Source organism: Giraffa tippelskirchi, chromosome 12, assembly GCF_054371585.1.
Source record: "Giraffa tippelskirchi isolate mGirTip1 chromosome 12, T2T-mGirTip1v1.2.pri, whole genome shotgun sequence".
In the NCBI taxonomy this organism is placed as follows: domain Eukaryota; kingdom Metazoa; phylum Chordata; class Mammalia; order Artiodactyla; family Giraffidae; genus Giraffa; species Giraffa tippelskirchi.
The window spans coordinates 106,723,273-106,748,637 of record NC_137286.1 but is presented as its reverse complement, the minus strand read 5'-3'; the positions used below and the strand labels follow the sequence as shown (position 1 = coordinate 106,748,637).

The 25,365-nt window shown below is 50.8% G+C and overlaps 1 protein-coding gene and 1 pseudogene across 2 annotated transcripts; both read right to left on the bottom strand.

Moving 5' to 3' along the window:
* Positions 1-595: 595 nt before the first annotated feature.
* GJB6 (gap junction protein beta 6) lies at positions 596-8,580 on the bottom strand. 2 transcript variants are annotated; one of them, XM_081551073.1, is made up of 2 exons: positions 8,380-8,580; positions 596-1,975 (listed from the first exon to the last, which is right to left on the bottom strand). In XM_081551073.1, the coding sequence occupies exon 2, from the start codon at positions 1,959-1,961 to the stop codon at positions 1,176-1,178; it is 786 nt and encodes a 261-aa protein (XP_081407199.1). In that variant the 5' UTR covers positions 1,962-1,975; positions 8,380-8,580; the 3' UTR covers positions 596-1,175. The 2 variants fall into 2 exon arrangements, with proteins under 2 accessions (XP_081407199.1, XP_081407200.1); XM_081551074.1 differs by having other exon boundaries at positions 8,441-8,580.
* A 7,810-nt stretch (positions 8,581-16,390) lies between these two features.
* LOC145528546 (non-histone chromosomal protein HMG-14 pseudogene) lies at positions 16,391-16,695 on the bottom strand (annotated as a pseudogene).
* Positions 16,696-25,365: the final 8,670 nt, after the last annotated feature.

Below are 25,365 nucleotides of genomic sequence, written 5' to 3'. Positions count from 1 at the left end.
CTTGAATTTTGTGGATCACTACTAAAATATTTACGGATGAGAGAGTATGTCTGAAATTCAGACTCTGAAGGAAATGAGACTTACTGTTTTGTTTTTCTGGAGAGTGGGTCTGGAACCCTGGAGACCATCCCTTGCTCGCTAGGTGTCTCTACACTTAGCCCATGTGCCAACTGCATGCCTTCGCAGGGGTGGCCCTGGTATGCGACATCTGTGGAGTGACCAGTCCTGGGTGGTGCCCCATCGCCCTCACTAAGAGCATCTGTGTTCACCCACGAACCCCGATACCACCTGTGGGCATGGAGCTGGGTGCTTGCTGGTCACCGTGGACCGAAGGGGCCCCTCTCCCATCAGAAGGGTGGAACCTCCCCACCTGCCTCCAGCAAGGCTGGGCTGACCCCAAGGACAGTTTCCTCGTCCTGGAGCAACTGACCCTAACCCTCCCCTGCTCAAGGGATGTGAAGAGAGAGCAGGAGTCCATGGACTCCAGCCACTCCGACCTCGAGCCTGCAGCCTCCCCGGCGACTACCCCAACCCACTGATCAGGTATCCAGGGATGTGACGCCCCGGACGGAACAGAAACCCTGAGGCAGGAGGCTTCAGCAACGGACTCATCTTTATTGAGAGTGCATTCTTGCATCAGCTATTCATGAGGATTGAAAATCATCCATTTGAAAAGCTTCCCCCTTCCATACAGCTCTGGCCATGCCAGGAAAGCAGTGAAAATACATTGATTGTACAGTAAACACTTTCCACCCTCAGAACCATGACAGCTCATGACAATGCAGATATCTACGACAGGACAGAGTAAGTTCAAATATTAGACACTTATGGGATGATTTGAAAACTAACATTGTATGTTTTTCCAGGTAAGGAAGACCAGTCATTATAAAAATACTTTATATAAATTCAGAACTAAAACATTTAATCCTATAAAAATATCTTTTCCTAATAAAAGTATCAATTTCTAGATGAACGTCCTTTATCAACATCAGTTACATCCTTAAGTTTTCAGGAAATACTCCCATGTCAGACTGTCCACTGAAACCCACATGTAAAGTCCCACCACGGCCTGGTTGTCAAGAATGGACCACATGGTCCCGGCCTGGTTATTCTACAGGAAGTTAACTCAGGTGTCTATGAATTAGGAAAGCCAGCTATGCGGTGTCTTCCACTGTTTAACTGGGAAACCCGGTGATGGTGTTCTGCCCACCCTCGGAAATCAGCTCGTTCATCTCGTTCTGTTTACTCTCTTTGAGGGCGTGGTTGGGGGGTGCTTTCTGCGTCTGCGCTCGCTTGGACCTCCTGAAACACACTTTGAGCAGCAGGTAGCACAGCTCGGCCACGTTGAGCAGCATGCAGATGACGGACGCGGAGATCATGAAGATGGTGAAGACCGTCTTCTCAGTGGGCCGGGAGATGAAGCAGTCCACCAGGTTGGGGCAGGGCTGGATGCCGCACTTCAGCACCCAGGGCAGGTGGTACCCATTGTACAGGAAGTAGAAGACATACATGAAGGCGGCCTCGAAAACAATGCGAAAGAAGATGCTGCTGGTGTAGGTCCACCACAGCGAGCCCTCGATCCGGACCTTCTGCCGCTTGATGTCCTCCAGGTCCTTGAACTCACTCCTCGTCTCGCCCCGCCTGAACCGCCGGGCGGCCTCGTGCCTGTAGTAGGCCACGTGCATGGCCACCAGCAGGGCGGGTGTGGACACGAAGATGAGCTGCAGCGCCCAGAGCCGGATGTGTGAGACGGGGAAGAAGTGGTCGTAGCACACGTTCCTGCACCCGGGCTGCAGGGTGTTGCACACGAAGTCCTCTTGCTCGTCCCCCCAGACCTCCTGGGCGGCCACTACCAGGATCATGACGCGGAAGACAAAGAGGACAGTGACCCACACCTTCCCGATGCTGGTGGAGTGCTTGTTCACGCCCCCGACGAACGAGTGCAGAGTGCCCCAGTCCATGCTGCCGCTTCACCCTGCTCAGGCGAGAACACAGCGTTGTGAGTGGGGCGGTCTCTCCGTGTAAAACAGCTCTAATGTCACAGACAGGAGCCTTTCTCTTGACATCACCCTCTCGACTGCGAGTAGGCAGTTTTCTGGTGGGGGGAATACCCACCCTGAGAACGCTCTCAAGTTCTCATAGGGGTTTAGGATCATCTTTAAAAAAAAAAAAGGAATATAATTGCTTTACAATGCTGTGTTAGTTTCTGCTGTACAACAAAGTGAATCAGCTGTATGTATACATGTATCGCTTCTCTCCCACCCTCCATTCCACCTGTCTAGTCATCAAAGAGCAGAGCTGAGCTCTCCATGTTATACAGCAGCTGCCTGCTAGCGATTAATATCTATTTTACACATGGTAGTGTATGGACGTCAATTCTAATCTCCAAGTTCGTCCCTCCCTCTCTTCCCTACTCTGTGTCCACAAGTCCGTTCTCTACGTCTGTGTCTCTATTGCCACCCTGGAAATAGGTTCATCTGTACCATTTTTCTAGATTCCACATACATGCATTAACACAGGATATTTGTTTTTCTCTTTCTGACTTCATCTTGATTCAGCCGAACTCGAATTATATGTTAGGTTGCTGCCTGACACTGACCCAGGAACTCAGGCAAACATGTTCCTTTCCAAGCTCCCTTTTAATTCTTGTTTCACTCTAGTCAAGGGATCACAGAGGTTCCTCAGTAGATTTTATGCATTAAATGGCTTATCCGAGGAAAAATAAAATCATTCATTGGGATGACACAGTCTGTTTTACCCAGCAGGCTTAAGAAGGGACTCTAACAACATCATTTGCCATAATCACATGTTCTCAGGAAACCTAGTACCATAGCTACTCCAAGAGCCTCTTCCAGAAGAGAACCACAGGCCTCTACAAACAGGCTGACTTTGCTCTCCCATCACGGGCAGTGCCGGCTCCATGCTGATGGGCTCCAAGTTCACACCAGGAGCTGCGAGTGGAGGGCCAGTCCTTCCTGCAGTCAGGTTCCCCCCGCCCCAACGCCCTGATCCAGCGTCCTAAGGTAGAGCCTCCACTGTGAACCTGCACAGTTCACACGGTAGACTTCTCTGCACCACCAACAGCAGACCCGAGAGCTGGTCAGCATCTACTCAGAACAGAGGAGAATGGACCCTTTGAGAATCTTCTAAAAGGGAAAGACTATCTCCTTAGAAAAAAAATGCTTACCAGGTTCTCATGCCCATTTACAGGGAGATGCCCCCACAAGCCTTTTGTCCACCCCCCAGGAGACTTTCTTGCACTTGAATGTGGGTCAGGCTCCTCCCTTTCATGCTGACTCCTCAGTCACCTCAGGGTCCCCTACCTGCTTCCTTGGCATCATACTGGCTAACACTAGGAGGCAGCGGGGGAGGTGGAGGTGGTGCCCAGTTGTACTCATGTGAGCCCAGGTGTGTCCAGGTGAGCCCAGGTATGCCCGGGTGTGTTCAGAAGCCAGCTCTCTCACATCCTATACTGTGAAAGGATGCCCCCATTTTGGTTGGCTGAGAAATTCGTCTTTTGCCCTTGGTTTGACTTTTAGAGCACATGTTCTTGGAAGACTCGAGGTCTCAGGAGGCCAGGCCTCCATCCATGTTGCCCTGTGTGGGACCCTCCTCTGCCGTCTGGTGGGGATGAGACGGGCACTCACTGGGCAGGGGGAGGGGCACGCAGAGTGCTGGAAGCATCCTCTTCTGTCTTTTTCTTTGTCCAGAACAGTCAGAGCCAAGTACAGGGAAAGCCCTCCATCCCTCCCACCCATCACCAGGGCCAACCAAACGACAGCCCCTAAGCGCCAGTCAGCACTCATTGAGCATCTGCTGGATGCAGACATCGGCCGTCACCCTTGAATCCCCGGGCCCAGCCGGGTCCTGGCCAAGGGGGCTCTTGCACCGTGAGAAGCTGGCTGTGTGTCCAGGGTGCGCCAACCGCTGTGGCTGACGTTCTTGTGTCCTTCATGAGGGACACGGCATGACAAGGTGTCAGGAAGGTTCGAGAGCTCAGGCTGGTAAGGACAGCAGAGCCTGGTTTCCCCAGGCAGCTCTTCACTCATGTTTCCCAGAAAGACCTGCATGCAGCAGGGCATCGACCTGGAGGTGGGGCAGAGCCTGGAAGGAGCCCCAGGGGCGCTCGCAGCTGGAGGCTTGATTCTTCTGTGGATCCAGGACAGGACCCAAAGGCAGATCTGTCAGTCAGAAAGCCAGGTTTTTGCTTTTTTGAAAAAAAGAGCTGAGGAAAAATGAAAAAGCACACCTCTTTAAAAGTATACTCTTTAAAGTTGCCGTTTCTGGTCTTAAAGTTTTGATCGGAGTCTGAGTGAGTGCCCAGGGGGTGGGAACATGGGGACCTTGGTCAGGAAGACCGGTCCCAGGCTCAGACCACTGACCCCATGGGCTGATGGATTTCCAAGTCCACAGTAATGAGTCGTTGATCTAAAAGCTTTGTTGGAGACGATGTGGACTGTAGGATTGACTCAGCTCCTGGTGAAAGTTGTCAGAATAAATCCTCCCAGTCATCATCCTCGCCCTCTGGAAGCACTGGGATGCGCCCAGTGGGAGGAAGAAACATGGATGTTTGATGTCTGGACATACTTTAAAGTGGCTGCTCACCCGAGAAGTCCCTCCTGTCTGTTCACAAGGTGGTGATGTTCTCCGGTTAACCAGAAGACCTCTCCCACAGAAGTGGGGTGGACTCAATGCCCAACCAGCAAGCTTTTGATTGATCAAATAAAGGCCACAGTTTCTCAAACTCTACAAAGTGTAGAGAATTTAAACTCTTCCACTGGTAAGAAGGCTCTTTCCTCTCTGAGTTCTTTCTCCACAGCGGGCTGAGAAAGGCACAGTCCCCACCCACCCCCCAACCCAAGGGCCAGAGCCCACACTGGCCAGGAGGGATTCAGAGAGGCTGAAGTCAAGGGAGAGGTCAGGAGGTCACCCCCCCCAAGTAAGGACCCCACTTTCTAGAGCAGATTCCTCCACTCCTGACCCTGGAGCATCTCCTTAAAAAACAGGGGCAATTATCGTGGCAGCAGCTTTATTTCTTTCAACTTCTCTGGGGTCTTTGACTAAAATCAGCAATTTGCCTTTAAATAAAGAAATGAAGTGCCTTCCTAGGGTGTCCGCACCCTTCCTGGTGTCTGTCATCCTGGTGGCTTCTGTACTAGAAGCACTAGGAGACTGGCTGGGGGTGTGGACCCCCCCACCCAGTAGCCACTGCCCCCAGGCCTCTTCCACGCCAGGACCGAGGGCAGGTCCCCCTCCCCTGCAGGAGGGCCAGGGGTGAGCCTGTTGGAAACATTTTGGTTGCAGGAGACCTGAAGGCAAAATTACTTTCCATAGTAACTGCCTCCCTCGGAACCATCACAATTAGTATTAAACAAAGCGCCTCTTTCCTTTCAGGCTTCCAGCAGGCTGCAGCCAATGGGAGGAGCTTTTTCAACAAAAAGTACAATATTAACTCTTTCCTTGAGGCCCAGATTGGTTTCTTTCAACTGGCGCCTTCCTGACTCTCCTTTAAGGAAAGAGTAGGTTTGCTTGGTCCCAGTCTCCGGCTGTAGGAAGGTGGTGACGCTCAACCTCCTGGAGGCAAAGACCACTGGGCTGTGTGGTGTCTGTATTCACTGGACACATGGCTGCAGCCCAAGTGCTTTGCTCTGAAAACAGGAAACCAGGGACCTGACTTATGAAGAGACGGTGCTAGGAAGAGAGACTGTACTTCCCTCTTACAATTCAAATAGTTTAGGTCTATTAACATTCTGCCTCAGCAGTATAGTTTTTTGTTTTAAAACTTATTTACTCACAACTAGTTTGGCTGACAAAGCCATTCCAGTGTCACTGATGACAGAACCTCAAGGCCCAGGAACGACCGCATCCCTCGGCACCCACCTCCAGGCAGATTTCCCAGGGCTGGACTCCCTCCAATGACTTATCCCCGAGTCCCCGATGGATCTGAGGACAGGACATTCCTCACTGCGTCTACAACAGCTCTGGATGATGGAAAAGCCTGTGCTGATAAGAGGCAATCAGGCCAATGCAAAACCAGCGCCCTGGGCTCTGGTCAAGGACTCACAGCTCCTCGGCCAGAGAGGACTCCAGGCGAGGGTCCCTCTTCCAGGGCGTTGTTTTCCTGCACCATCAATCACAGATCACCCATCACCCAGCCTCCAGTGGCACTCAGTATCCCCCAGGAACAGGAACCCAGTGCACCTTCTGAGGGCAATGAGGATGTGACCCAAGGAGGGAGAAAGAGTAGCTGTGGCCACAGCCCTTTGGCTCCTTCCTCCCTGCGTGTCCACAGCGCGACCCTGGTGTGCCAGTGTTCCTTCGTTCCCAGAACTGTTATGGGGGTTGTCTGGCCCCTGCCAGTTTCCTGATGCTGCGTACTTCAAATACACAATAAAATAAAAATAAAATTTTTAGTGTGCATTCTTTTGCTTATCAAAATAATAGTAACAAAAAAGCAATAATGATAAGAATGCCCAACGCTGAACCTAAAGCCCATTCCCTTCTTTAAGAAAAAGTAGATGGAATTTGAGGAATCAAATATACTCCCTCAGCCCCAAGTCAGCAGCCTGAAAAAAAAAAACCAACCTTAAACTCTCTTCTTAATCAAAAAGAGTCTTTTCCTTTTGTCTCTAGAAATTTCAAGTCATCCAAGGGACAATGTGATAGCTGATTTTTAAATTTTAGGACTCAAAAATTCATCAACTGTCCATTCAAAGTAATGACCAGTAAAGATAAAATGGATTTAGGACTCATATACTTCTTCAAAATTAACTCAGTAAAAATGACAAAAAAAATCCAGTTTATGGAGTTTAAATATAAAAGTGGACACTTCATAGAATTATGTGTGCTTCTTAATCCATTTAAGAATTCAAAGAGTTAAAAAATTTTTTTTTTCCATTTAGCCATCTCGGTTCATTCAAGCAAACCTGTATGCCTTCCAAACATTTAGGTCCAGCTGGAGTTAAATGATCCTGGGAATAAAAACAGAAAAAGCCCTCGGGGACCCAGTTTCATTCTCGTGGATCAAGTGAGTTAAACAGAAATCTTAACATGACAATGGAGTCACCACCAGCAGCATCTTGCCTTTGCAGACTTGGAATTCTGGGCTGGAAATTATTTCCCATAATTTCATTCTAACATTTTAACAGAAGTATACAAACCACTCACAGCTCCTGGGACATTCAGAACGAGGCAGGAGGGGGTGTGCGTGGTGAGTCTCCTCACACCCTGTTGAAGTTGTTCATTCAGAACCTCTGCTGGTTCTTTTCCTTCTTAAAGCTCTTATAATTCAGAAAAGTCAGAAAAGGAGAATGAAGTCCCGGTTTCCGGTATCAGACTTTGTTTTCATACGGTGGAGCAGCTGAACCGACTGGCATGTTCTGGGTTGGGTCAATGGGGTGATGGCAAGTGGGACCCACCCCCCCAGTTATGTCACAGGCTCCTCTCTTCAAAACCTATCTCCCCTGCCTGTCAGGGTTCCCATGCCACCCCAGATTCTCAGGACGAGCAGCAGACAAGGCTCTGTGCATCCTGCAATTCTAAGGAGCCTGGCTGGGGCAGGAGTCTCTTCTAGAACACTGGCCAGAGCTGGGGCAAGAAAAGACTTCTGTGGCATCAAGTCTGCCTGACAAAGAGAGAAAGGGCGCCTGGATGAATTCAACCAGGCGCTCAACCCACAGTGAAATGCCACCTGGGGAGGCGATGCCCGGGTCACTGGCCCCGGCCTGCGTGGCTGCAGGCCCCCAGGCCCTCGGGGTCCACAGCTGTGTCCAGCTCACACTCACCTCACACTCCGTCCACACTCACCTCACACTCCGTCCGCTCTCCCAGAAGGGCGGCCAAACCAGTCACAACCACACACCTGTGCCAGGTGATACCCGGCCAGTCTCCCCCACCAGAGGGGAGAGGCCTCTGGTGCCTCTGCCTTTTAACTGAGATGTGTCACCAGTGACACTTAATTACTGTTGTCCAGTGACTGTCTTCTTGTCACGTGCGGCCCACAGGCGCGGAAGCTGACATCACGGGGCCACTCCGGCCTGTTCTCCCTGGGCTTGTCGGTTAGTCCTGCGCCCCCAGACGCGAGCCTGACCTTGCCAGTGACCCGTGAAAGCCAGGACACACCAAACCACAGCAGAGGAAGTGGGGTAAAGGGGCCCTTGAACACCCGGTGTGAGGCTTCTATAAAACCTGCTGTTCAAGTCCGGGGGGACCCGGGGAAAAGTCAAACCAGTCCATCCTCGTTCCTGCGAGCCCGCCAGCGGCGGGCGGGAGGATGCGGGGTTCAGGCGGATCCGGCGGACTGTACCCCCGGACCGGGTCGCCGACAGGGGCAGGGTTGGGGGGAGGCTGAGGGCCAGGGGGCCCCGGGCGCCGACCTACCTGCTCCGGCTTCTGGATGCAATTCCTGCGGTCGAGATGGGAGGCGCGCCCCCCCGCTCACCTGCTGCGCGCGCTCCGGGCGCTGGGTCCCGGGGCGGTGCCCCCGCCTCGGTCGCAGCCGGACTGGCAGGAAGGGCCGGGCGCCGCGGGCTCGGCAGTGTGGGGCTTCTGCAGGGCCCTCCGCCCGCTCCTCTCGGGGATGGCCCGGCTCCCACCTGCAGCGCCTTATAACCGCGCCCCACCCCGCCTCTGTCCTGACGCTTCTCCGGCGGGAGGCGAGAGGCGAGGGCGCGGGGATCGGAGCGCGCCCGCCCCGGGACATACGGGGGTGCGGGGCGCACGGGGGTGCGGGGCGCGGGGCTCACGGGGATGAGTGGGGGGGCGGGGTTCAAGAGGGCGAACGGAGGTGCGGGGCTCACGGGGGTGCAGGGCACAGGGTGCGGGGCAGGCCGCTTCTCCTTCCTCCATTTGGGGTCGCGGGGCGCGCGGCCTGGCCCAGTCTGGTCCCGGACTGGTGGGGTGGCCCAGGTCTCCCCGCAACACCGGGGGCTCGGGGGCCAGAGCCTGCCCTGGGGCCGGGCGGCCGCTTGACTGAGAACCTGGGCTCCTCGAGGGACCTCCCGGGCCGGTGGGCCCGCAGCTAGGCTTCCAAGGCCGAATGGGTTGCACGCTCAGCGTGAGGGAGGCGATGTCTTTGCCGGACGCACTCCCGCTTTACCAGGTGCCTGCAGGGCCCTTTCTCCGAGAGCAGCCTGGAGGCACAGAGACTGTGGGTCTTGATTCATTACTGATGGCTTGTTAGAATTAAAGCGGTTGTTTTACTAGTCATCTCCGCCCTTTGCCACCTCCTCCGGAGGAAGCAGAGAGGGACTTCCCCGCCAGCCCGGCGCCCCCTCCCACAGGTCACCTTGGAGCCCCAGGGGGGCCCCAGGTAGCGGCCACAGTGTCCAGTGCTGTGGGAATGGTGGAAATCACTTAGGGACCAGGCTTTACAGGTTCAAACCTGTCCCACTGCAGACAGGGGACGTGTCTTGCTTATTTCAATGAACTGGTAACTGAGTCCTACCCTCTCCCCCAAACCAGGGGCTGCCGTCTGCACCTCTTCTTCAAGGCAGAGGGTTGGTGGTGAGGCCTGACATGTCTCTCCAGGGTGGTGGAAGCTGAACCGAGACTCTATGTTAAAAAACCTTCTTCCTAAATACTTCATTTGAAGAGAAGGAAGTTCTCCGAAAAGGGCATCCGAGACAGAGACAGAGAGAGCACAGTTCGGCCCCTGGAATGTCTTGAAGGTAGGGGTGGAGAGAGACAAAAACCTGTTCCAGGCTTTTCCAGGAGACAGACCTGCTGCCGTCATGCGTTTGTGGCCTTGAGGGTTTGGCGGTTCCTCTACCGCCCTCCACCCTCCTCCAACAGGCCCTTTTCCAGTCTCTTTCCCCTCCTCCCCCCCCAGACCAACGCTCCAGCCAGGTACAGCATTAGCGTAGTAAAATAACTCAACTTTATGAGCAGGCTGTAAACGTCTTTGGGGATTATAAGCATTTCAAGACCTTTTCTGGGCTTCCCTGGTGGCTCAGCTGGTAAAGAGTCTGCCTGCAATTCAGGAGACTCGGGTTTGATCCCTGGGTCAGGAAGGTCCCCTGGAGAAGGGCATGGCAACCCACTGCAGTATTCTTGCCTGGAGAATCCCGTGGACAGAGGAGCCTGCGGGCTACAGTTCGTGGCGTCACAAAGAGTCAGACACGACTGAGCAACATGCAGGCAAGACCTTTTCTAATTTCCACAGCACCAGGCAGAGTGCTTCCCAGTCAGCAGATGCGGCTCCATCAGGGCTTGCATCTTGATTGATTTGTCTCTCGACACAAAAGCTGATCCTAGAAATGGCTTTTGCTCTTGAAGCAGGACTGCCCACATTCCTACTCCAACACAGGATCCACACAATGCCGCCTGAGCCGTTTTGCTCCGGAGTGACGGCAGCAGTTCTAGGACCATCGAGGAAAGAACTTCCAGAGCATCCACGAGATTGTGTTGCATTTGCTCAGGTGACCAAAAAGGGGCCGTCTCAACACCAGACAAAAAGCATCTCTTTCTCCTGTTCTTGTGATCTGTACCAGCCCCATGGCGCTGACTTTTTTCCTGTTATTTGTTTCTTAATATTTCAGTGCTTTCTCCTAAGATCAGGAACAAGGCTGCACCATGTCCATCAACATCCTACTGAAGGTGCCATTTAATGTAACAACACAGGGAGAGGAAATGCAAATGCTTACAGATATGGAAGGAAGTGGAAGTAACAAAACTGTCTTATTTTATACATGACAAAAAAGAATTAATAAAAGTTCTCTTGGAACTAATAAACAATTATAGGAAAGTTACAGGATACAGGATTAATATGCAAAAGTCAGTTGCTTCCCTATATGTCAGCAATGAACAATTGGAATTTGAAGTTGAAAACACCGCATGCTTATATTAGCACCAAAAAATTAAATGCGTATTATGTGTGTGTATTACAGAGAAGGAAATGGCAACCCACTCCAGTATTCTTGCCTGGAAAATCCCATGGACAGAGGAGCCTGGCAGGCTATAGTCCATGGGCTGCAAAGAGTCGGACATGACTTAGCGACTAAACCACCGCCATGTGTGTATTAGTCACTTGCAACCCCGTGGACTGTATCCTGCCTCTGTCCATGGGATTCTCCTGGCAAGAATACTGAGTGGGTTGCCATTTCCTTCTCCAGGGGATCTTTCCAACCCAGGGATTGAACCTGGGTGTCCTGCATTGCAGGCAGATTCTCTACCATCTGAACCACCAGGAAAGCTACCTCCCCTCCCCGACCCCGACCTTCAAAAAAAAATTGAATGCTTAGCTATAAATCTAACTAATGTGCACTATATGAAAAAAAAACCCCAAGCTCTGGTGAAATAGATAGCACATCTAAATAAACAGAGATAGTTCATTTTTGGGCTAGACTTTTAGTGCTGCTGTAACAAGCTGTCAGAAACCAAGTGAACAAAACAACAGAATTTTTTCTCTCACAGTTCTGGAGTCTGGAAGTTGTGTGCAAAGTTGGGGCCAGGCTGTGCTCCCTCTGAAGACTGCGGGAGCCGCTCCCTCATCTGCCCAGCTTCGGGTGGTGGCCTCCCTCCTGTTTCTACCTCTGGTGTCACAGAGCCTCCCTGGGTGTCTGTCTTCCCTGTGGTCGCTGTTCATTCCTCTTGAGAAGGCCACGGTCATGTTGGGCTTCAAGGCCCCCCAATCCAGTGCAGCTTCATCCTCACTAATCACACCTGGAAATCTCTCTTTTCAAAGAAGGTCACATTCACCGGTTCCTGGGGCGTAGGACTTCAGCATATCATCTGGGGACCCCGTTCAACCCACAGTAGTGTTCTTGGACAGGGCGACTCAACCTTACCAAGATGTCTGCTTCTCCCAACGTGGTCTCTAGATATAGCGCAGTCTCCATCTAAATCTCAGGAAGATATTTATGGATACATTAACAAGCAAGCTGATCATAAAACTTATACCTGGAAAAGAGCAGTGGGGCAAAAGGCCAAGAATAGACAGCAAAATACTGAAGAAGAATAAAGTTGGAGGATATTTGCCATCCAGATTGAAAAGTTACTCTAAAGCTACAGGAATCAGGATAGTGTGGTGCTGGTTAAAGAATGGAAACACAGATCAATGGAGGAGAACAGAGAGGCCGAGACAGACCCAGGTAAATAAAGTGAACTGAATTTTGATGAAGGAGCAAAGGGAATTCAATGGAGAAAGGATAGTCTTTTCAATAAATGGTTCTGAAACACCTGAACTTTCACATGCAAAAAAAAAAGTGCAAAAGGAAGGAAGAAGAAAGAAGGAAGGAAAAACAAGGAATCTAGACACAGACCTTTCACAGAAATTAATTCAAAATGGATCATAGCTCTAAATGTAAAATACAAAACTGTAAAGCTTTAGAAGACAGCCTAGGAGATGAAATCTAAAGGTGACCTTAGGTTTGATAATGACTTTTTAGCTACAACACCAGAAGGATGGTCCATGAAAGAAAACATGGCTAGGCTTGTTGTTTAGTCACTAAAGTGTGTCCAACTCTTTGTGACCCCCATGACTGTAGCCCCCCAGGCTCTGTCCATGGGATTCTCCAGGCAAGAATACTGGAGTGGGTTGCCTTTCCCTTCTCCAGGGGGATCTTCCTGACCCAAGGATTGAAGCTGCATCTCCTGTATTGGCAGGTGGATTCTTTACTGCTAAGCAACCAGGGAAGCCCATTGCTAAGTTGGGGCTACATTAAAATTAAAAATATCTGCTCTGCAAAAGAGCTGGAAAGAGAAGGAAAGGACAGGCCACAGACCTTAACAGACCTCACCAAAGGAGACATACAGATGGCAAATAAGCACATGAAGAAATGTTCCACATTGTATATCATCAGGGAAATGCAAAGAAAAACAGCAGCGAGATCCCACTACACACCTATTAAAATGTCTGAAAATCCATAGAAAGTCCAAATGCTGGGGACGCTGTGTGGAAACAGGACCTCTCGCTCCCTGCTGATGGGAATTCAAAACTTATACCCATTTTGGAAGATGGTTTGGCAGTTTCTTACAAGTCTTACCCCAGGAATCCAGCAACTATGCTTGTGGCATTTACCCAAAGGAACTGAAAACTTAGGTCCACATGAACATAAAAACCTGCACATGAATGTTTGTAGCACTTTTATTCATAATGGTCAAAACTTGGAAGCAACCAAGATGTCCTTCAGTAGGTGATGGATAAATAAACTGTGGTGCATCCACACAATGAAATATTATTTAGATATGAGCTGTGAAACCATGAAAAGACATGGAGGAATCTTATGTGCACACGACTAAATGAAAGAAGCCAATCTGAAAAGGCCAAACACTGTATGATTCCAACTACATGACGTTCTGGGAAAGGCAAAAGTATGGAGACAGTAAAAAGATCAGTGGTTTCAGGGTTTGAGGGAGGGAGGAATGAACAGGTGGAGCACAGAGGAATTCCAGGGAGGCCTGCTTTGTATGAGACGATGATGGTGGACACACATCATTGTCCATTTATCCAAACCCGTAGCAAGTCCAATGCAAGAGTGACCCCCAGTGTAGACTACCAACTCTGGGCAACGATGACGTGTCAGTATGGGTTCGTCCATTGTATTAATAACAAGAGTACCGTGTGTTGGAGGATGTTGAAATCGGGAGAAACTGCGTAGGGAAGAGGTGGTATATGGGAACCCTCTACACTTTCTGCTCGGCTTTTTTGTAAGCCTAAACCCAGAAAAATAAAGTCTGTTCATTAAGAAAATCAATAAGGGAAAACCCTGGGCTCTTCAGCTTAAGGTCTGGCGTTAATTCACAGAAGAGTGTTCATTAACTAATAGCACTTGCTCACAAAAAATTTCAACAAACCATTGAAATGTTGAAACAGCTTGTTCTCCTAATAGACATGTCTGTATCACACTGATCCCCACAGAGATTTTCTTTCCCATTTGCTCAGCAAATAGGTGAGGACTCGCCGTGTTCCAGTCCTTACACAGGGCCCAGGACGTGCAGAGCGAGGGCAGGGGCCGCTGCTGCAGATCCCGGTCCCTGTCCCTGTGAGGGCGGGACCCTGCTGTGGCCCCCAACCCTCTCCCTTCCTGCCCCTCGGCCTCCTCTCACCCTCCTGTCTGTCGGAGGTGCCCTGGCCTCCGCACTCGGGATCCCTCCTTTACGGGATCTGTGTGGTGGCCGTTTAGAAAGTTTAGGGGCTTCTAGCTTTATAGCAAACCGATACAACAGAAAGGGAGCAGACCAACGTCACAGGTCTGGGTTCTCAAAGCATTATTGTCTGAGACGCAAAGAGCGTTTGGACAGTTACTCATCTACGCCCTGGGGCTGTTTGCAGAACCTGAGGACACTTCAGCAACTGGGCTGTCCGGGCCACACAGGACTTGGACCTAGAGCCACGGCTGTTTCACTCCCAAGGCTCCCACGTCAGTGAACAGCTCAGGCCATCCAGGCAGACAACCGTCGGTCTCGCCCGGGAACAGGGCTGTGCCCGCTGCTGCTCTGTTTCATCTTTGATGAAAACCTCTGCACGGCTCCAAGGAGAGTCAGGCATGTTGCCCAGCAGCATCTGGAGGCCTGGCATCTGACTGTCTCACAGCCGATAACTGATCACGTCCTGGCATTGACGTCCCACTGGGGCCAGGAGCCTCTGGGGCCCCAGCCTCCCCAGGCCCCAGCCTCCTCCTGGTGGCCCCAGCCTCCCTAGGCCTCAGCCTCCCCAGGCCCCAGTCTCGTCCCCGGGGGTCCAGCCTCCCCTCACTGGCTTCAGGGTGTCCCCGGGCCCTCCTCTCTCTGGGGGCAGCACGTTGATCTTGCCTCTGCTTTCTCTGTTCTCTCCTTTCTGCTGATGGCATTCAGGCCCTCGTCACCTTTTTATTGGCTGATTCTTCTATTCACTTCGCCTGTTTGAGGGTTCATGCATGTGGGGGGCGGGGCCCTGGGGACACTGGGGCCTGGACCCTCTGTCCAGGGCTGGCCAGGGGCCGAGCAGGCAGAGGGCGGGACTACTTTCTGGTGCCGAGGGGCCTCTGGAGGTGAGCGGCTGTGGGCCCCGGGGCTGGGTGCTCACGTGGGCACCTCAGGGAGAGCTTCTAGCCGCAGAGCTGCCCCTGAGGGGGCCCCACTGTGTCCCCACTGTGTCCACACCCCACCCCATCCATCCACCCCTGGACCTCCCACTGGACCTACCCCGCTGGCCGCTGGAACACCTGTGGGGGACGGTCCTCCTCACACTTGGTGCTGGTCACTTGGCATCTCTGGGTGGAGCTGTTCCCACGGTCTGGGTTTTGCTTTCTTCATCTGGGAAACTCACCCCTGCTCTCAGGCTCAGTTGCTTTTCTGGTTCTAGGAGTCATAGTCATTTCCTTCCGACTGTTCTGTGTGTTGTTCACACAGTTACTCTGCACTGAGGTCATTTGGTGATATGGGATGCTGAGAGTTTACTTACCAGTTTTTAGGGGAGAAGACCCCTGAGGACAGAAATATCATTGCCTCTTCTAGTGCCCAGTATCCAGCAGTTAGTACCTAGCACCAGCACCCAGCGCCAGCCTCTGCCAGGGCAAGTGCCTTGCCCACAGCAGGTTTTCAGGGAATTTTATTCAGTGAGTGCTCACTTCTCTAACCCAAGTATTAATTTTAGACTCTTCCTTTATTTTTTTTTTATAACTGAGATTTTATTGATTGTTTTGAGGATCACTACACAGACATTTCAATTTGTACACAATTCTTCACATACGTACCAGAAATATAAAATATCATGTAGTTGTGATTCTTAACAGTTATTCCAGTGACTTTCCAGCTTAAAGTTTGGAGCAAACTTTTCTTAACAGGATATCAAGTACCAATATCTTCAAATATTGATATGCTGTTACATCATAAGTCCCACTGATTCACAATTTAATATCATATACACTACATACCCAAACTGTCAATCGTTCACAGCACATTTACCAAGTTACTAGGAAAACTGGACTACCACGACCAAAGATGCTATAGAATGCACAAAGCTCTGACCAGGAGAGCCAAGGTCAAAAAGTGGTTTGCTGTAGGAAATAATTCTACCGAAACAATATGGGAAGAGAATTTAAAGTGTTCAAGACATTAAATGCACAACTGACTCCAAACTGCCATTTAGTATGCTTTTGTATTATAGGATATAAAAGCTACCCCCCATCTATGGAATGTTAAGCTGACACCCAAGACAATCAAAGCCTCCCGTATCCAATATCCCACTATTTTCTGGTTGTACCAAAAAATAAACAACCAGTGAATGATTTCACCTCTTAAAAAAAAGCATTTACACTTCAAAAATGGGATGAGGTGGGATTCCTTCCTTTTTAAAAATGTTTCTAGAGCTACTAAAAAACTTGCATTTACAAAATATTTGATAAAAATATTCCTCTGGATTGTACAAGAAGGGAAACAGGGACCACTGACAGGACTGGGTGTGTGGTTATTAATCAGACTTGGCTTCTTTCTCTTCTGCTTCATCAGAGGCTGGGCTCTCCTCGTTTTTAGTCTCTCCATTTTCTGCAGGTAAGTCTTCTTTAGTCTCTTGGTTGGCCACTTCTGCCTATTTTCCCTTTGCTCCTCTTTTCCCTTTTGTTTGCACTTTTTTGTCTGAAGATTTATCCTTTCCCGCCACCTTTTCTGGCTTCGTTTCCATTTTGCAGGAGCCGGTTTAGCTGACAACCTCGCCGATCTCCTCTTGGGCTCCTCCTTCGCCGCCCCCTCAGCAGAGCTGACCTTCCTCTTGGGCATAGTGGCAGCGGGGCCGGTGAGAGCTGGGTCTTCGCGAAGCTGAGTAGCCTGACCGCTGCCGCTCCTCCCACTGCCCGAGCTGCTGAGACCTAGACTCTTCCTTTATTAAGAAAAGTTCTCTGCAGAGTTACCATCTATGGGTGGGATGTTGCTGCAAATTTTCTTGCATGTAACTAACATCTCGTGTCCTGTGATAGCTGACACCCAGGTCCACGGAGCTCAGTGTGGGGTAAGGAGTGACCCTGATGTGGTTTTTACCCTGAGCTGGGGGCATGTGGTTCAGCCCCACAGAGGTGCCGCTAACATAAGTAAGCAGGTGTGGTTGAAAGGTGGACCTATGCGGGCCTCCCATGCTGCATGGGCACAGGTGACATGGAGGCAAAGCCTGGGTCTCCCCTGCAGGTGTGACGGCCAACTCCACTGGCAGCCCAGGGCCCCGCTGGCCGGGAGCCCCCCCGCGTGGTTTCTCAGGGACCTCAGCAGTGGAGGGGGGCCATGTGCTCGCACCACCTGCTGTCTTTGCCCACGGATACTGCAGCGCCTTCACACATGGGAGCTCACTGCAAAACAATTCCCAGATGAGGTCAATGTTTGCCCTTACAAAGGAGGAAGCTCGGGGTTCAGAGACGGTCATTCATTTCTTCATTTCACAAGCATTTATTGGATGGCTGAGCCAGACACACAGGCAGGCGCTTGCCCAGACAGGGGATGTGTCAGAACCCAGACTCCTCCTGATTCCCCACCTGAGCTCTTCGCACCACCTCATGTGCCTGGAATGAAACGCCTGCAGAAATGGGGGTGGCAGGAATTCTCCCTTCTGTGAAGTGGAGCAGAGATGAGATGCCGGGAACTGAGGTGACCGGGAGAACGCAGACATGGACCAGATGTCTGTTGCCTCTGCAGGAGCCCCTGGGAGACTCCGGTTCCATGCGCTCAGCCCTCCTTCCAGTTTTTCACAAAATCGGGGCCTCTCTCTTCTTGGTCCAGCTCATCTATGACATTGTTTCATCAGCTTCTTCAGTTGAGAGGTGCCCAGAAGGACAGCCAGCTGCTCACCCTTCATTTCTGTCCTTTACAACCATCCCCACAGAACTGGCTGGGCAGGGTCACTGGGGGTCCCCAACCCTGGTCCCTCCGTGTACGGTGTTGGTCTCTGACTTGCTCATGTTTGTGGCAGCCTGTGTCCAGTAGTGACCGGGAAACCTGGTCTTTCAGCTGAGCCAGCACTTTCTTAGGACTTGCAGACAAGTGTCGCCCACGTGTTGTTTAGGCATCGCTTTCGCAGGTGTTTGTGTGCAGATAATGCACTAGCGGGTGAATCTTCTCAACTGATTTTAAGCCTCACTACAATCCTTGAGATGCAATGTGATCCCCAGTCTGTGGTTGAGGGTTAAGTGGTGTGACCACAGCTCATAAATGGCAGAGCAGGACGTGAGCTCCTGTCTCCCGGCCTTGGGGCAGGACCCCAGGCATCATATGGAAGATTCTTAGTCTGGAGCCCACGTTCTGCCAGCAAAACCACAAGGATGGGCTTCTGGTCCCTAAGCTCCCCGCGACCATACACAAAGCTTGTGGTCATGTGTGTCTTTCTCGGGAAGACTTTGTAGTGTTAACTAGACTCTCAGAGAGACCCACGGCAGGGGAATGGGCAGCGGGTCGTGACACAAGATCTGCATGATTGCTCTTCTTGTCTGCCAGCTGAGCTCCTGGGGAAGACCAGCTCTTTCCTGCCTAAGTTTCAGGCCTTTTGAGGTCTTGGAAATGTAGTGTCAGGTTTCATTTACCACGTGAGTAATTCCGCCCAAACTCCAGAAGGTAGTGGAGAAGCCTGGCGTCCTTCAGTGCTTGGGGTCGCAAAGAGTTGGACACAACTTAGCGACCAAGCAACAACTCTGCCCAGACAATCAACTTCTATGAGGTTGGTCATAAATACTTCTACTGACAACCAGTTTTTCTCTGTCATCTGTGATGCAGTGTGGACCCAGACTCATAGTGGTGACTAGATAGATGAGGCCCATGGAACTCAGTATTTTGTATTCCGAGATGGTGAGTAACCGTTGCCTGAAATCTTACAGTTTCTCAGTTTTCTGACAATCGTGTAGATGTGGCTGACAGCTCCTGTCCATTTTGCTCTAAGTTGGTGTCATGAGCCACGACCAGGAATGACACAGTTTTAGACAATGAAAAACAATGGGTCCCTGGGAACCCCAGGCAGGGGTGTGAGGAAGGGTCAGCAGTTTAGTTAAACAACAGTGTTTTAAGTGAACGCTCTCATAACTGCTTCATCACCACCCCCACTTAGAGCTGGACATCCTCTCGTTCAGCAGATGGATGGCAGGGCGATGGTGGGTGACGGGACAGAGAGCCAACACTGGCAGGAAGAGTTGGGATGAGAGGACAGTCTACGAGCCCCGCCTGCTTCTTGAGGTTTTTGCCTGACGTTTCCAGCAGAAAATCATCCCAGCCCCCACCCCCTTCTCCTCAGGCACCTTCTCAAGCTGCCGGCTCTGTCGGTCCACAGCGTCCTCAGTGGGTCACAAACCCTCGGGGCCGCGAATCCTTGTTGTCTCTCTGCTCTGTGCCTGTGACCATGTCTGATGCTCGCTGGGGTTCATTCGGCCCAGGATTCCACCAGCCCCTGGGAAATGTATCATCACATCCTCTGGACAGCAAGAATTGCCCTAAGTGAGGGCCTTCAAGGGTGCTGGTAACCACGGGCTCTCAGGTGGGGCTCAAAGTCTTAAATTTCATTCACTTGTGCATATGGGGACAGGATGCTGCTGTGTGAATAAGGAAGATGTGAATTGCGCCACAGAGGACTTGATAATCCCAAATTCCTAGGGACAAGAGCTCAGGACGAAGTCTTCCTGGTTTCTCCAAACCCCTTGTTTTAGGGCCCGTAGGTGGGAAAGAGGGAGGAGGGAGAAAATGGCTTGAGCAGTGTAGACAGCTGACCTGGGTGTTTCAGGTTAGAAACTTCCCTTCTTCTTAAGTTTCCCTAAATTCCTAAATGTTGGCTTAAAACTCAACATCCAGAAAAGTAAGATCATGGCATCCAGTCCCATTACTTCATGGCAAATGGATGGGGAAACAATGGAAACAGTGACAGACTTTATCTTTTTGGGCTCCAAAATCACTGCAGATGGTGCCTGCAGCCATGAAATTAAAAGACACTTGCTCCTTGGAAGAAGTTATGACCAACTTAGACAGCATATTAAAAAGCAGAGACATTACTTTATCAACAAAGGTCCGTCTAGTCAAAGCTATGGTCATATATGGATGCGAGAATTGGACTATAAAGAAAGCTGAGCACTGAAGAATTGATGCTTTTGAACTGTGGTGTTGGAGAAGACTCTTGAGAGTCCCTTGGACTGCAAGGAGATCCAACCAGTCCATCCTAAAGGAAATCAGTCCTGAATATTCATTGGAAGGACTGATGCTGAAGCTGAAACTCCAAAACTTTGGCCATGTGATAGGAAGAACCAACTCATTGGAAAAGATCCTGATGCTGGAAAAGATAGAAGGCAGGAGGAGAAGGAGACGACAGAGGATAAGATGGATGGCATCACCCACTCAATGGACATGAATTTGAGTAAACTCCGGGAGTTGGTGATGAACAGGGAGGCCTGGTGTGCTGCATTCCATGGGGTCGCAAAGAGTTGGACACAACTGAGCGACTGAACTGAATTGACTTGAAATTCCTCTCCATCATGAAAACAAGTTAAAGGTGTAGTTGTCCGAGGTCTTATGTTTCAAACCCGTTATTAAATCAGAAGCCATCAGCAGTGACCCCACTCCTCACTCCTTGGGGGCTGTGGTGGGCGGGACTGTGTTCCTGGGAGGTCCTGCTTCCCAGGTCTTTCTCATTTGGGACCAGACCCTTGCTGAGTGTCCTAATAAATCTACATCCATTATTTAAATTTGTAAAATACAGGGTTTAACTGTATTTCACACTGTTTAACTAAATACTGACTAAAGTACTATTTTGAAAATTTTATCCCAATAATAAGTGTACACAGTTTAAGGTCTCAAGTGGAATTAAAAGGCTTTCAAGGAAATAGCTCAGTCTTCCGCCTGCCCCTCTACTCATGGCAGCACTGTGCCCCAACGGCAAGCAAAGCCCTTGTTTCTGACAGTGACCCCCCCACCTCACTCCCACCCCTGCTCTGATCTCTAAACAATGTGCTTCTTCTGCTGTTTTCTGATATGGGTCTTCCGCCTGCTTCTGTAGTATTTGGAGGGCTGGCTGCTCCTTACACCGGCGGCTCCCACCCAGCACCTACCTCTTCCTCCGTCCTCATAACAAATCCACATCTCATATTTTGGTAAAATAAATACTGGTTCCACAGGGACTTCCCTGGAAATTCAGTGGTGAAAGCTCCGTGCTTCCACTGCAGGGAAACAAGGGTTCCATCCCTGATCAAGGGACTAAGATCCCACAGGCCTCTTGGCAAAAACAAAAACAACAAGACAACAAAACTGGTTCTTTATATTATGTTAGCTACAGAGAGAATCACTTCTGGACGGAGTTTGCTGTTTACAGTCCTTCTCCTGCCACCACTCACCCTCAAAGCCACAGGGCCTGCACTTCCTTTCACGGGTTTCTCTGTGTGTCTATTGTTCCATTTTCCCTGCTCTTCCACGCGCCTGTCACATGCTCGGGAATAGCCGTTGGAGCGGATGTGGATCTGACCCCTCTGCTGCATTGGCTCCTTGCCCCCAACCCCGTTCTGGACGGTCCCACAGGCCTGCCCGCTGCCCCTCCTGTATTGGGCTCCTGCTTCCTGGAGTCTTGTCTTGTATCTTCTTTGCTTCACCCCCTCATTTTTCTGGAGTGTGTCCTCCAGCAGGTTCTTGAGAATGTTGTAGGGGGGCGCCTCACCCTGACATATCTGCTGTCACCCCTGTCCTGCTTGCTTTGTTCTCTGTCACGGAACTGGCCTTGAGGTGGGTGAGGAGGTGAGTGCTCACCTAGGTGCTTGTGTGTCGGGACTCCATCCTCCGGCCAGCAGACCCCAAGTGTTCGTGGGGGGCGGGGGTGAGGCTGCCTAGGGATGTGGACGTGGACACTTGGGGCCTCTGGGAGGTGATGCAACCGGAGTCTGGGCTTAAGTGATATCCCTGAGGCCATGCAGGTGATGATTGATAATCAGAGCCTGGAAACCAAGTCTGAATTGAACCGTCCTCTCCACCAGCCAATACCCCAGCATCTCCAAACAGATAGACTAGATCTGGGGCCGTGAGGTGAGTGGGATGGGCTTTGGGGAAGAGGTGAAGACAGGTGGGTGGTGAAGAGAAGGGGAGTGTAGTTCCAGGTAATGAGTCATGGCTGCAGGTGACGGTGAAAGAGACATGGAGAAGCAGCGGGTGGAGAGGGCATGTGGGTGGGAGACAGGCTGACCGGGAGGGCGACAATCAGGGTCCCAGCATGTGCGGGCAGCCCCTCCCCAACTCCCCCTGACCTCAGCCCATGACCCTCCTGAGAAAGGCTGCTGGGCTGAGAGAAGCATCTTTGAAGTGCTATTTGGAGAATTCAATGATTTATCACAGATAAGCAAAGCCCTTATATGTGTGTGTGTGCACACATGCGTGTCCTCAGTCTTGTCTGACTCTTTACGACCCCATGGACTGTACCCGCTCGGCTCCTCTGTCCATGACGATTCTCCAGGCAAGAATACTAGAGTGGGTTGCCATGCCCTTCTCCAGGGAATCTTACTGACTCAGGGATCAAACCCATGTCTGTTGTGTCTCCTGCATTGGCAGGCGGGTTCTCTACCACTGCACCACCTGGGAAGCCCAAGCAAAGCCCTTAATAAAGTATAATTCTTTTCAGTCTAGAAAAATCAACTGTGATTGCAAAAGACCTCAAATGCCGATCTGAGGAACACTGTTTACAGGCAAAGTGGGAACTGAAGGTCCTTCTTCTGGGGGAGTGGCAGGCGGTCCCAGGACAGAGCTGACCCCCTGGCCTCTGTGGCCGGGCCTGCCCAGTGGCCAGGAGATCCTGCTGCATCTGCCCTGGGCTCTGTCAGTTCCCACTGAGGGAGGAGACAGATGGGCTCCAGGTTGGAAATTTACAATCAACCAGCCTCCTCTTTGCATTCCCTGAGATAAGAGGTAGATGGGCTCTAGTTGAGGAAGTAACAGCCAACAGAAACAGGTAGATAGCCAATCTTTGTCTCTTGTTAAACACCTCCAGGGGAGTAATCATGGCAAGGACAAAGAAAGGAAAAAATCTGTCTGATAAGGGAGACATGACACATGCCCAGAAAGGCTCCTTAGAGTCAAAATTCAGAGGATAATTCCAGGCCATAACGAGTCTTGCTCCTCCCAGAAGCCTTCACTTCAAGATCCATCATGGCGAGGGTATGCGTGTGCATCCCAGGGGAGGGTCCTGAGACAGTGGTGACAAAGCAAGGTGATTGGCCTGAGGCAAGACACAGACCCAGAAAACTGACCCTTTATATAGGATTTAAACTTCCCAAAGGCACAACTTTCTCTGAACTCACCCATGCGTCTTTCGGCAAGTACTTTTCTTTCCAATAAACTTTGTACTTTACTCTGTACCTTCTGCCTCCTTGACTGAGCTCATTCTTGACTAGGCAGGCAAGACTAGGGACCCTATCCCTAAGTGCTGGCACCTGTGGTCCAGTGGTTAGGACTTCTGGTCTGGGAGACTAAGACCCTGCTTCTAGCTACCGCTTGCTGTTACTAGCTGCAAGCTGCCACTTACTGCTGCATGCGTCCAAAATCACCAGGAGGGAGCCCAGTGGAAAATTTTGAGCTACGTGAGAAATCGTGTACAGTCTTGGAAACTGAAGATGTTCCTTTAAAAGAAAAAAATCAGTGCCTTTTAAAGTCAAGTGACAGCATTGACCATTATCTGCTCTTCTCTCCTGCCAGCTCTCAAGTTTTCTTGGGATGTTATCAGGGCAAGGATCAGAACAATGCTTGCTTCTGTTTTTTTTCAACCTGAATCACGAATGACCAATCGGCAGACATAGGCCGAGCAAGCAGGCTTCTCTGACGCCGGACTTTTGCAAAAATGTAGAGGCTTGCTGATGTCCGTTGTATTTCCTCGTCTTTCCCCAGGGAAGGTTTGTTCTGCATTTGGTTGTTGAGGGCCACTGAAGACTGTTTGGGAACTTGACCACTGTGGCTGCATCCTGGCAGAATTTCTTGCCGACTATTATTTATTATTCTACAAAAATCAAACAAGAGAAAGCTGTCTCTCTCCAAAACAAACCCCCAACCCAAACACATACACGTGACCCACAAACACACACACAAAGAGGCCCACAAACACACACAGATAACCCACAAACACACACACAGAGTGACCCACCACTCTGCTATGGTTGGTGCTGAGGAGGACGCGTCTTAAACGGCAAGCACAGCCTTCACTGGATTGTGGGACCATTGGTACGTTTCTCTTCTTGAAAGAGAGACTCCAATTAAAAATGAACATTTTGGGGGTCCCCTTTTATCAAGTTTAGTTTTCAGGGGTCTGGCGAGGTCGTCCAGGGGCTGGTTCCCGTCTTCATTGTGTAGAGCTTACGCCCCTTCCCCTTTGACCTTGCACCTGCTTCCTGGCAATTCATGACCCTCTGGTCCCCACTGGGGGCAGCTGGGGGCCAGGCCGCATGGTCTTCAGCTTTGTGCCGAGGTTGAGGAGCCCGAGCCCATCAGTGGGAGATCACCTGCACTACGAAGACCAGTGGAGAAGCATGAACCTGCCCTGGGAGCTGCAGTCCTTGCTTCGTGGGGCAGAGAAGGTAACAAGTCGATGACACCTGACATTTATCCAATGTCTGCCATGTTTGGGCTGAAGCCTTGTTCATCTTTGTCTTATTTAACCCTCAGCAACCCCCTGGTGGCTCAGACGGTAAAGCATCTGCCTACAATGCGAGAGACCTGGGTTTGATCCCTGGGTTGGGAAGATCTCCTGGAGAAAGAAATGGCAACCCACTCCAGTACACTTGCCTGGAAAATCCCATGGACCGAGGAGTCTGGTAGGCTTCAGTCCATGGGGTCACAAAGAGTCGGACACGACTGAGCGACTAACACTAACAATCTTACTAAATGGGGATTCCCAGGTGGCGCTAGTGGTAAAGAATCCACCTGCCAATGCAGGAGACGTGAGAAACTCAGCTTCGATCCCTGGGCCAGGAAGATCCCCTGGAGGAAGGCCTGGCAACCCACTCCAGTATTCTTGCCTGAAGAATCCCATGGACAGAGGAGCCTGGTGGGCTACAGTCCATGGGGTCGCACAGAGGCACACGACTGAAGCGACTTAGCACAACCTTGTGAAGTATATCCTGATTCCCACTTTACAGACAAAGTGAGGGTCAGAGGCTCAACAACCTGCCCAAGGTCACATGACCCAAAAGGTAGGAAACCACTAGTTTTAAAAAAACTTTCAGGGACTACCCTGGTGGTCCAGTGGTTAAGACTTTGCCTTCCAATGCTGGGAGTACAGGTTCGATTTCTGATCAGGGAACTAAGGTCCCCTACGCTTTCTGGCTGAAAAATCAAAACATAAAACAGAAGCAACTTCATGCTGATGTTTGGCAGAAACCAACACAATACTGTAAAGCAATTATCCTTCAGCTAAAAATAAATAAATTTAAAAAAGAAGCAACATTGTAACAGATTCAATAAAGACTTTAA